Here is a 13034-nt window from a genome sequence, read left to right on the forward strand (position 1 = left end):
TTTCACTCCTTCTCCTTGTGCGAAACTGCCTTTTTATTAATCCATCCAATTTCCTGTATTACACTCAATTACGTCACATTCACCAAACTGCCGGCGGGACGGTCCTGGCAAAGTCCCACAACTCAATTGCTATGATCACGATGAGTTGAAAAAATAATAGAGTGACAATGGCGTGTGAAGCTCCGAGGGGAATGACAAGGAGCAAAAAGTGTATGTCCACCTTTCCCACACCGCGTCTAATTCACCGAAAAATGGTATCATAAGGAAAAAGTTACAAACCCTTCAGCCAACCCGCCCGCCCGCCTCGACGCCAATGCTGCGCGGCCCATCCAGGAAAAAAGGGACATTGCGACAATCTCTCACATAGCAGAGCACATAGCTTTAAGCCAAGGGGGAGATAGACACTTCCACAATTTCTCTGCAGATTCTTCAACACTTCCAGACACTTCTGAACCCTTAAAAAGGCACTTCAAATTGCTTTTTCCACTCCTTCAACTGCTTCTCTTATTGATTGAAGTCAAAGCTTGGCAAATGCTTTGGATTTTAAACCGTAAAAAATTATTTTAATGTCTCACGATATGTTAAGTCTTTAGAAAATGCTTTAAATAAATTCTAACTAAATTGTGAGGTTATGAATTCGACTTCAAAAACAATTCTTCAAGCCTGGAAATGAAGAAAATATGGTGAATTTGCCACTTTAGAGAACAAATCGTGAATATAATGATGCAAAGAAATATTTTTCTGGGCTGAAAAGACATTTTTGAGGTTATGATTGCCTTTTCAGCAGTTTCCTGGTTAATCTGTGATTCTTATTTCGAATGTAAATGCTCAATTCTGTCAAGAAAAAGAGAAAATTTCCGCTTAAATACAAATTAGATGATTTTAAGAGACAATTTATCACCAGAATCTATTTTAAATCCATAACATAACCTCAAAAAAGCGAATAAATTGATTTTTCTAGGCAAAACAATTTAGAAAATGCCTCAATTTGTTGAAACAGAAGCTTTTTGTTGTGCAAATATATTTCCAAACACTTCCGCCAAAGCTGTACACCACTTCCGACCACAATATCTGCCCCTTGCTTCAAGCTGGCGGTGCTTGAAATTGTGAATGGCGGATGTGTAAAAAAAAAAGAGTGGAAAGAAAGTGCCCCGAAAACATAATGTATCACTCATCATGTCAACTGCGGTGTATTTCTCAATACCGCAGGCAAGAGCAGAGGCACAAAAGTGTTTTACGATACACACCGACAGAGGTCGCACATAATAATCCATCGATTTTTTTCATCTTCATAAATTATGAGCTTCCGACCCTTCATTTCTTTATACGCATATAGATTTTAATAAATCTGAGATGTGGAATTACAGGCATTTTCCTCTCTCTCGCTCTCTTGAGCTGAGATTCATAAACATGACCTATTTTCACCATCAGTCGTGCTGTAAATTACAAGAACTGCCCGATTTTGCGTTATTTAATCGCACTTTGGTGTCATTAGACTGTTTGATATTAAATAAATTTAGTTATTATAAATGCAAACGCTATAAAACACGGAATTTGCATTATTCAAAGGATGATTTCACCAAATCTCTTTCAAATAGACCCATAAACTGAGAGGGATTTTCAACTAAGAGCCATTTGAATCAAGTTCTAACACAGTTTTAGAGGAGAAAATAGTTGAAATCAATATTTTAGAAATTAATTAGTCCATATTAGTCCTATTTTCCCCTTAAAACTGTGTTAAAAAACATAGATTTTTTCACAATTCGTGTCAATAAGTGTAACTTTTTGGGAATAGAACGAATTTCAATGAGAAAATTCATCTTAAAGCTGATTAAACTCGTCAAGTGTCTTAAAACAACGGAAAACACATTTCTTCAATCAAAATTGAAGTTTTTGAGGTTATAATCAGCTTCAAACTGCGATTTTTAGTAATAAATAATGAAATACCACGCGAATTTGATGAATAATTTGATTTGTTGAATAATTCCAGAGAAATATCTCTAAATAAATTCATCCCTTGTCTTAAAGAAACATATAATATTTTATAAATTAAACATCCTTCAAAGGAAAATCCGTCCAATTCTCGAAAATTGGACCGGAATGATGAGAATCAAATATATCAAATTTATAAAAAAAAAACTCATGAAAGTCTTATGAAAGTCAGTTCAAATAGGCCAAATTTATAACAACCTCTGATCTTAACGCTGTCACATGTTTTAATCATGGCGTAAAGCTCTTCGCCATGCGGAATAAAGGGAAAGTCATGGAGTAGAGTTCATCTCTTTAATTGTATTAGTGGAGCTCCTAAATAGAATGTGACTCCATGCCTGTCTTACTTCAAATCGCATTTCTTCTCCCCCATAATCCGTTTCTTCTTCGCTACAATGAATGGAGACCACGAGATAAGAAGTGAGAAGTCACACACAAGAAGCAACTTAGGGCTTCTCGGGGGCGAAGGCGGAAAATTGTGGGGATAGATAGAATGTGTGTTGCAGAAGGTAAACTTGACACATGAGGACATTTACGAATCAATTGATGCAGAAGTGATGATGTGGCTTAGAATGTCTTCCGGTGCGTCTTCAATGCGTAGCAGATTGATTTTCGACAGAAAAGAGCTGATAAAACATGGACAATTCTCATCTCTCTATTATGCTAATTGCCATCACAAAATGATGATTGGCGTGTCAAATGAAAATGATTGAAATCGTGGGGATTTTTGTGTCAATCTACCTTAATGACATTCTAATTAAACAAATGTTGACATTATTCAATTGAGCAGCGCGTGGGTGAAATGTGCACAGCAAATTTTCCCATTAAAATGAGAAGAGAGAGAGAGAGAGAGGAACTTTGGGAGTGGTAAAAGTTAAATGAAAAGAAATTTTCCAGCCACTATATATTTAGATTCCTTTTTCCACACGCGCGCCAAACACGGCTTCGCAATCAGCAATAACGTCGTCAACCTGTTGCTTTCTTTATTGCAAGTGAAATAATTTGTTGTATCAAGGCAATATTAAATTTCCATCAGCAATTTAACACCAAAACGAACGTGCCATTAAATTTGTTAATACCATATACATGTGCATGGTAGATTGCACTATGATAATTCCACCTTCCCCAACAGCACACGCCGCCACCCCTTCCGCATCCGCCCACATTATTGTGGTCCTTGCATTGAAGCTGAGGTGGTTCCATTTGGAAAATCAATAAAATAGCAACTAACAGAATCGCCTAGTCGCGCACACAGGAGATTTTTTGGTGTGTTGTCGACTTTTTTGGCGCTATTGCGCCCCAAAGTGACACCCCAACAAAAGCCCCCCATTTGCCCACGTCAAGGGGCTGCCAATGCTGGAAATTCATTGTCTTTTGCTTTAAAATTAACGAATTTCTCAGCTGAGAAGCTTGAAAACACCAATCAGTGAACTATATTGCTCAAATTCGTAATGGTTGATCGGATATTTAGGGTTTTACGCTAAAAACGCTTGAGAAACTGGAAAAACCTCCCAATTTTAAGCAGATGAGAATTGTTTAGAATCCTAATTAAAACCTACTTTTTCTCACAAAATCTTCTTCTAATTTCTTGTATTAAACACCGATTTATACTTATTCTCTTCCGTCACTGAGAATATAATTGCTTATCCAAGTCCCTGTTTAAATCTTCTTCCAGCTGCCTTAGAGCGCAATAGACATTCTAGGAATCTCGAGTTGGAAAGACTGACATTTTGTGGCGCCACGTGTCTTGTCTTAAGACCAAGTCACAGTCCTAATACGGTTAAAACAGTGAGAGATGAGACTTTTTGACACTTAAAACATGTTTTTTCTCCCTCATTTCCCACCCTTTCTGTAAATTCCGTACAGAATGCTCAAATCTATCATTTCCAACATATATTTTCCGCTTTCTAAGATCCGAATCTTGATCAGGACTCTCTTCGAGACGATGAGGCGAAGACGCTGTGGCAATCAAAATTGGCATTTGCAACCCCTTTTGGCCCATATGCACCCTCGCGCTTGGACAGTGCGCGCGGGATTATGCAATATGGTGAACACAGTGCGAAGTTTTGGGGTTTGCAATGCAAGAGGAAGAAGAGTCAGTGAATTGGATTGTAACAATATTTTGGCCACACTTTACTCCTCTCGCCGCCATGTGTGATCGCCACACATATGCACAAAACGCCACGTTTTCCCATTCCGACTCTATTTTTAAACCCTAAAATATGGTTTTTGTCGTGCTCGAAATTCTATATAGAATTTCAATAATACGCTGTGCTCACTCGCCCAACTCCCGAAAATTGTGAATAAATTGTGCTGGAAAATTTTACAACTTGCAACTAAAACTTTATGCATTTTATTATATTGTCAGCGTGTCGCTGTTGTGCTCTGCTCTTGCCCACAATCAAACACACACACACAATCACAGCACATCACACTGTGAAAGTGTTCACTTGCGAAACAATCAATTAAGTTAATTATTTATACGCGTGACGTCACCATAAAATTAACCCGTCACTGTTTGTGTTGAACTTAGGAAAATTCAATTTGCCACAAATTCCCCCAATTCTCAAGTCAATGCTCTGAATTTATTTACAAATGCAATGTTTGCATCACGAGGCAATGAAATTCCGCTGAGTGCGGCAAAATTTTGCGCGACGCGATCAGCTCCAATGGGAAGCTCAGACTGAAGACGCGGCGTGAGCGAAGAATTATGACAATTTGGAAATTGGGAGTGTGAAGAGCACGAGAGACTAAGAGGAGTTTTCACGAAAATTTTCACTATATACACTCACTCGACTCCTTCACATATTCCATCGCGTCTATTGATATGCGGAAAGTTTCGCCCGGTAATCCGAGAAATCCTCCGCGGTTTCGGCTTCTCACGAGTGTCTCACAAGTGTAAAGCGTGCATTTGAGATGCTTCACAGAAGTTCCTTTTCATTACACCGAGCAATTTGTCTCATCTTCAGAGAGTGGAACAATGTTTATCTTTGTGCAAGAGTGTGTGGAAATCATGAAAAGTCAATTTCATTGCTTTTTAGAGGTTATGTGATTGGTTTAAAACTTATTCTGACGACTAAGTAATCCGCAAAATCATCCAATTTGTGTTTATTCTGGGAGTTTTCCTCTATTTCTTAGCAGATTTCAACATTTGCGTTCAAAAGGAATTTCAGAGTGATCAGAAAGGGGTTTCAAAATTAAACATAACCTAAAAAATGTCATTTTCTTAGTGATTTCCGCTATTTGCGCTTAAAAGTGGTTAATTTAACCTAATTTTTTTGTGAAAACATTGCGAGATTAGCTATATTTACTCATTTTTAGGCTTGAAGTATTTTTTAAGCATAATTCATAACCTCACAATTAGATCAGAATTGTTTTTAGAGCATTTTCTATATCTAAAACTGGCGAATCAACACGGAAATTGTTTATAAACATATCTTGGGACATTAAAATCAGTTTTACGATCTAAAATTAATGTGATAAATAGTTGACAAACCCCTTCAAATGCGTTCAAAGGTGTCTGAAGATGTATCAGAAAGTGATGCAAAGATTCAAGGCATACTATCTTCCCCTTGGTTTAATTAAAGACTAACTTTCTGCTTCAACTACAGCAACTGTGATTTCTTCGGCGAGTCACGCGCTAATTGATGAATTCTGAACGCTTCGAAAGCCCCTTGAACTAGGCAATTTTCACACAACATACATATGTAATGAAAGCTCCAATGACCAGGCGTCTCCATCGCACAGCGATGTGTTCAAGCGGAAATTTCGTCCAAATTGACAAATTAATAAATTATGTAATGCGCTCGGGTTGATGGGCGGAGGAAATATATTTGATGCATTCATTCAGAACGTGAATAATATATATTTTTGCATTAAACATTGAGCATTTTGATATGTCTGTTATTCTCCGGTCGTTCTCGCTTAAAAATCCACACCAAGCTTCATATTAAACAATTTTAATTGGAAATTCAAATTTATTTTATAAATTACATACACAAAATTACAGAACTCACTACAATGGCACAAACAAAACTTCTGATGCTACATATAATGGTGTATTTTTTGAATGCAAAAACTCAGTTGGACGTTATGCCTTTGAAATGCATATTAATTAAAATATTTGATCAATTTGATATCAGTTCAGATTTCATTGTAAACACAAATTGGGGGAAAAATCTCTCTGACTCTCTCTTGTGATTCTGTTGAGTTCGAATTGCATTATTTTTTTAATTTCATCAACAATTCTCGGAGAAATTCCCGCGCAAATGTATTCAAAATGGGTTTAAAAAAATATAATTAATCCATCATAGAATTGTATGAAAGTGCATGAAATCGATAAATTTGTGATCTCTTCCGAAATGTCGTGGCAAACTAATCACTTGCCGTGAATAATTGACCAACATATGACAGCGGCAATTATACAAATTAATACACCACAAATGCCATACAATTGACATTTCCGAAAAGCCACAAAAAAAGCCACCGATAATTTGAATGACAATATAATTAATATAATTATAATAAAATTACGCGCATGATAAATACAATCATGAATTTGATGTGCGAAATTTTCAAAGTAATTTCGCTGACTTCCATTTTCCAATTATTAAATGAAATTCCATCCGTGGGAGTTGGCTTGTTGTACATAATAATGAATTTATTATTGGGAAAATATAAATCGCTCGTAAATGCATTAGTGATTCTCCTGTCTCACCCTCTAACGCACTCTTCCCACGCGCGCCGCGGAGGAAAACTCACAGCGTGATTTTTGGGGCTCAATAATTTATTTGATGTGAGAACCAGAGAAAATTCATAAATCAACATGCCAAATCGTGCAATGATGGCGAAGACAAGGAGGAGGAATTTGCTAAGAAATGGTGTACGAATAGACAAATGGAATCCCAATCATATTTCTATGGGGAATTTTTATTAATTTCACCCATATTGAGCGCGAATTCTTCGGGAGATTTGGGGAATTTCAGATACTGAATTCGCGTATATTTTTTATTTAAGAATCGCACACAAGATATATACATTATTCCTCACGCCAAGGAGGAGATAATTTGCCATATTTTATTGTCAGAAGCGTTGCATTTGTAGATTATGCGACTAATTGCAGTGAAAGCTGTTGACTAAAATTATAAACTTTCTTATTTGACGGCAAGAATTGTGCTTTGACGGTTTTTGGCACTCAAACAGACATTATTATGGCTTAGAAAAAATCAGAAAAAGCCCTAAAAACCCTAAAAACAGATTAGTAGGCCGATTCTTAACCTCAAACTTCATAAAAATACTCTTTACGATTCATTTACAGCGTTTTTAGAAGGATTTCTGGGCAGAAAGTGAAGGAAAATAGCTGGAATCCGTCATTTGAGGAACTAAAGCCAGTTTTTGATACCCAAAAACCTAAATTTTGCCCTGAATTCTACACAAAACAGGCTAAGAATCGAAGCAGGTTTTCAGATTCTTGTTGTCAAAATTGGCGCCATCTTTTCTTTTCTCTTTCTCTGTCGTTTCAACCTTTCTTCGCTTCTCACTTTCTTCTCTCGTGAATGCCTTGCAAGACTCTCCTCAATGCCTAAAAACGCTCCTCGGAAGAGTTGCAAAGAAAACTATTCATGTGCTTTCGAAGTGCTGTACAGACTTCAGGCCACTATCTCCTCCTTGGCTCACGCGATGTCAAGCGAGCGCGGAAATTAATGACTGGTGCGGTTCTTAAATATGCGACAGTGTTTGTCCGGAGGTTCAGTAATCAGGGTTTTTCAGCGTGATCGCCAGCAATGTGGCCGGCGGTTTTCTTCAATATCGGCGCTCGCTGTCTGTTTGCGGTCGCCAGGGTCGTCGGCCTGGCCCCGTTCGCTGTCAACTTTGCGAACTTCTCCGTTCAAGAGGGCGGCCGGTGGTGGAGGCTGTTCGCCGCGCTGCTGCCGCCGCTGCTCGTCATTGTGTATCCGATTAGCTGGTGTGCTCTCCGGAGTCACGGCACAGCCTCGTCCGCCACCGCAGGCCTGAATAGCATCAGCTGGATGACGCAGTGTGCCAGCGGCTACGTGGCACTCCTGATGATTGCCATCATGCAAATAGGACGTCGTCGCGAGGACAGTGTGAAATTCCTCCGTGGCGCCGTGACATTGTACCGCAAATTGCCATCCATTCGCCCTGACATGGCCAACAATTATCATCAACATCGAGTGTCGCTCTGGAGGAATTTAGTGGCTCTCTTTCTGCTAAAGAGTGTCCTCTTTGAGATCACCCTGCTCGCTGCAACGTGGCTCAATGCACACCACCACTTGGGCGGTGAACTCACCCCAATTGCATTCCTCCACACCCTCGTGGCACTTTTTCCCTCAGCACTGCTCGCCACCCTGTCCAATGCATATTATGGCGCCTCACTGCTCCTGGCCTCCTATTGGATGTCACTCAATGGGAAATTGCTGGAAGTCATGGGAAAACTCACCCTCACGAGTGTGAAAGGGTGCACGAGACTTTCATTCAATCAACATCAGCATCAATTGCATTTGAGCGATGAAATTGACGAAATAGCCACTCTGTTCGGTGAGATTGTGAGACTCATGGCAAAGCTCCACGACTTCTGCACGCTGCCGCTCCTCTTAATCATCACTCAAAGCTTCATGACCATCATCGTCGAACTCTTCCTCGTCTACCTGGTCCTGGCGACGGAGAACACCACCGACTCTGTCCTTCCATTTGAGCTGCTCTTTGTCCTTCTGCATTACTTTCAAATTTTCTTTGTCATTCAAGCTTCAATGGCGATTCAAAAGCAGGTTAAATATAGCACAATATTGCAACAATATTATATCGATGAAACTCTGATATTGACAATTTTCCAAGTTGCAACTTTCCAGCGGCTGCAAAAGTGCATTAAACTTTTAATAATAATGGGAAATAATGGAATTTCTCACCTCACAAACTTTCATATCTCAATTGCAGATCCGCCAAACTCTGTCTCTTCTCAGCGCTTGTCGTGCAGAATCCCTGATGGAATATCGCCTTGAACAGAGTGTGAGTCACTGAAATATTTTCTAACTGGGATTTACTTTGCAAAATCAACTATAATATGACGAAAAGTTGGATTTTCAGCGTTTAAACAGTGAGAAATATCAACAATAGAGTTTAAAAAAGGTCAAATCCAACTTCAAATATTCTTTTCGCCATTTTGAAAGAAGAAAAAAGACATTTTCGGTCCCAAATTTTAGTATGTTATTGCTTGTTTAAAGACCTTTCCAGCGAACCTTCACTTTACGCGCTAGGTTTCTCTGGGCCCTAGATTTTAGGATTTAAAGTATGAAACTTTAAACGACCATAACTCTGGTTCTAATCATTTAATTTGAATAATTTTGGGCTCATTGAAAAGGTCTCTTTAAAGACTATCTTATTTTTAAACATCATACTTCAGTACAATTCCCGCTAGGGGCGCTGAATTTGTAAAACCGATTTATTGAAACTTTAAAATCGATTATCTCGAAAGAAACTTTATGCATTTTCTTGAAATTTCACTATGTTGTAGCTGAGGTTGAGTTCTTTCAAACGAACCATCATTTATTAATATCGATGTTTTAAGAGCGAAGATATAAGAGGTCAAATGTCACACCATTTCCGGTCTATTTCTCCGCTGTTTATTGACCGATTTTGATCATTTCTTTACCAAAAAAATACGTCTTGACGCCGTAATTTCAAGAAGACAAGCCAGAGTAAATCCCAGCTTTCCACATGGTTTATAATGGCGATGGAGAGTAAGAGAAAAAAAATGCCTATTTTGCAGATTGAAGTGCTTTTTGTGCAAATTCTTCACTATGACAGCGGAAAAGTGCGACCATGTGGTCTATTTTCCATTGATTACACGCTGATTACATCAATAATATCCTGTGTTTGCAGCTATTTGGTTATTAGTGTGCAATTTTACACAATGCACTAATTTCTCGACGGCCGCATCATTTCGAATTGCACAAGGATGATCAAATAGCTCGTCGCTGCGCCGACAACAGAGTAAATTAGCCCAAAGTTGAGTGTAAACATTTTGCACGCCGTGATGTCGAGGCTCTGGTTGAGCAGCTGAATGGAGAAGATCTCAATCTGCGGGGGTGGAAAAGGTGATTAAAGCTCTTTGTGGCCTCTTGTGTACACTTACACTGCGCTCGAGACGGATGTCTAGGCAGCCGGCGACGACTTTGTGCAGCAGAACGCCCGTGGCTTTGGCCCTGTTGATGGCCTCAGAAGTGGCATTGACGATGACAAAGAGCAGCACCGCATTCACGATGGCGTAAGCCATGCCGCCGATGAGATTCACGTGGAAGGACTCATTCCGCCGCATGGACATGACGATGTTGACGTAGGAGAAGAAAGCCTGCGACACAATGCTGAGGAAGGCGTTCAGGATGAACACCAGCATCTGCACTGAGCCCAGCTCGTTGAACTTCACGGCGAAGCGACAGATCTCGTCGTGCTCGATGGACAGAGCGTCCAAGGCGTCCGACAGCTCGCAGGACTTTGTGATCTTGTAGGAGCGTCGCTTGTCGTCATAAATGTCCACCACGTCGTCCAGCTGATCGATCACGGCCACAAGACGCCGATTGAGGTGCTTGAACTTCTCAATCACCATCAGCATGCCGCCGTAGTAAAGACTCACGAACGTCGTGAGGATCGTGATGGGGATGGCCGTGCAGTACAGGACGTGCAGGAAGAAAGACAGTGCGTCGCTGTTCTTGCTCACCAGCGCAATATTCATGGCGCTCGAGGAGATTCCGGCAAAAGTCATCACCAAGACGTAAATGTAGAAGCGGCGCCGTAATTTCTCCACGGCAACCTGAAGTTGAAATTAAAGGGATTGAAGATGTATTTTTCCTGGGGAGATTTAAGAAATCCCCTCTTAAAATTCTGCCACAGCAAATGCTTGAGACTTTCGCCAGAGCACAAGTAAAAAAAAATTGACAACAATTCTGCACAAGAAAATGTAATACATGGAAACCTTATCCTTCCACAATGCTTTTTGATGTGCACATCGTATGTACCAAATCTCCTTTATTTATCAAATATATATATGACCGTTGATCTAGATTTATTTTTCAAAGAATTTCTCAGTATTCCAGAAAGTTGTTTTAAGGTAAAAATATTCAATTTGAATAATAAATTCTGTGAGAATTGAAAAGACATTTTAGGCTCAATTATTCTTACGGAATTATCACCACTTAAAGTCAAGGGGCAGATATTGTGGTCAGAAGTGGTGTACAGCTTTTGTGGAAGTGTTAGGAATTGAAAGTGTTAAAATATTTAGAATATCTGCATTGCAAAAGCTTCTGTTTCAACAAAATAATGCATTTTCTATGTGATTTTGCCTAGGAAAATCAATTTCATTGCTATTTCTAGGTTATGTTATTGATTTTAAAGAAATTCTGGTGATAAAATAACCCTCAAAATCATATAATTTGTGTTTAATCTAGGAATATTTTTATTTCTCTCGGCAGAATTGAGCATTTGCGTTCAAAAAAACTTCAAATTGATTGAGAAAAATCCCTAAAATCAATCATAACCTCAAATAATATAATTTCCGTTTAGAAAAATGTTTCTCTATTTAGTTATTTCCGCGATTTTTCCTTTAAACTGATAAATTCAACCTGATTATCTAAAGAAAACATTAAGTTCAGTTTTCAATTGAGTTTTGAGGACTTAGAAAAGCCTTTTTGGACGCCATTTTCACAGTTTAGGAGGAAAATCTTAGGTCTGCAATTAATTTTTTCGCACCAAATGGCATTTGAATATCTCCAATCTGATTTTTTTCTGGAATTTTTTGGAAGCTTTTAGCCTTGAAACAGCTCAAAATCTTCTTTTTTGCGCAAATGAGCTCAGTTTTCTTCTGCTATAACGGATTTGTCATTAAATTAGAATTTTTCCTGCAACTTTTGCCACTTATTATATCGTTAGTTTTTACTTGTTTCACAAATGACACTTTTGGGCAGTTTTTTTGAGTTGGAAATGGTTTAAACAATCACAAGGCAGGAGCTTAATTACTAAAGACCAAAAGCACGAAAGCCTTTAGTTTGACATGCAATTTAGCGTCTGAATCGTCGAATTCATCACTTTGTGGCTCTGAACTGTGCAATCTGGGCCTAAAGGAGGCGAAGAGGTTTACCTGCGGCAGACTCTTGTACATGGGAAAGCCGATGTTCACCACTCTTGCCATGCGACTCGCCATGTAGATGTTGGTGAAAAGCACCACGACGGCCACGCCGTAAGCCATGAAGTACTCGATGATGGACACGACGAGCATCATGGTGTCGTCGAAGACATTCATCATCTGCAGCAGCACCACGATGCTCACGGGCACCGTGATCGTGATCACGACGGCGAGCGCGAGCGAGTAGAGCACCAAAAGGACACTCATGCGGACTTTTCCCTCCTGCGCGTCCAGTGTGATGGGCAGAATTCCCACGAGGCGCGCGAGGAGGAAGAAGAAAATCTCCACGATAAGTGCAAAAACTTGCGACGAGCGCCTGAGAAAGGACCTCATGGACTTCATGGTTTGCAGCTTTCGGTATTCACAGGCGCACTAAAACTCTTGTCGCATGAGCCAAAATGCGACGAGCCACGGACGAGAGAGTGTACAATTTAATTAATTAGTTTATTATTGTGACCCGGAGTTTTTCAATTATGTAAATTGTTTTGTGCTTTCTGGGTTGCATCACTAATTCCGATATTGAATTATGGTATACACTTTCCGTCCGCAAAGCTCGCCAGTTGTGTGAGTTGACAAGGCGAGCGAGTGTCGTCATTTTCCACACCGGGAAAATGCGGAAACTCAGCAGCAAAATCACTAATTGCTGATTCTGTAAAACTGGACGAACTTCATCTTCAGTTTCTGCTTGTTTGCCATTTTTTTTGCCGCCACCCTCAATAAAATTGCACATCGAATAAACTATTCACAATGCGAATCACGAGAAATTTCCGTTTTTACTCCTTCAATTGACACTGTCAAGAAGAGACCAATTAAAAAATTTATCCATTTGTTATTGAATTGAAATTGCCAT

General features: G+C 39.4%; 1 protein-coding gene across 1 annotated transcript; it reads right to left on the reverse strand.

The window, feature by feature from the left end:
• Window positions 1–9924: 9924 nt before the first annotated feature.
• On the reverse strand, window positions 9925–12526 carry LOC132264514 (putative gustatory receptor 28b). The gene is made up of 3 exons (XM_059764749.1): window positions 12140–12526; window positions 10142–10816; window positions 9925–10086 (listed from the first exon to the last, which is right to left on the reverse strand). The coding sequence occupies exons 1-3, from the start codon at window positions 12524–12526 to the stop codon at window positions 9925–9927; spliced, it is 1224 nt and encodes a 407-aa protein (XP_059620732.1).
• Between the last annotated feature and the right edge of the window lie 508 nt (window positions 12527–13034).

This window comes from Phlebotomus argentipes, unplaced genomic scaffold, assembly GCF_947086385.1.
Source record: "Phlebotomus argentipes unplaced genomic scaffold, Phlebotomus argentipes genome assembly contig_27, whole genome shotgun sequence".
Taxonomy (NCBI): Eukaryota; Metazoa; Arthropoda; class Insecta; order Diptera; family Psychodidae; genus Phlebotomus; species Phlebotomus argentipes.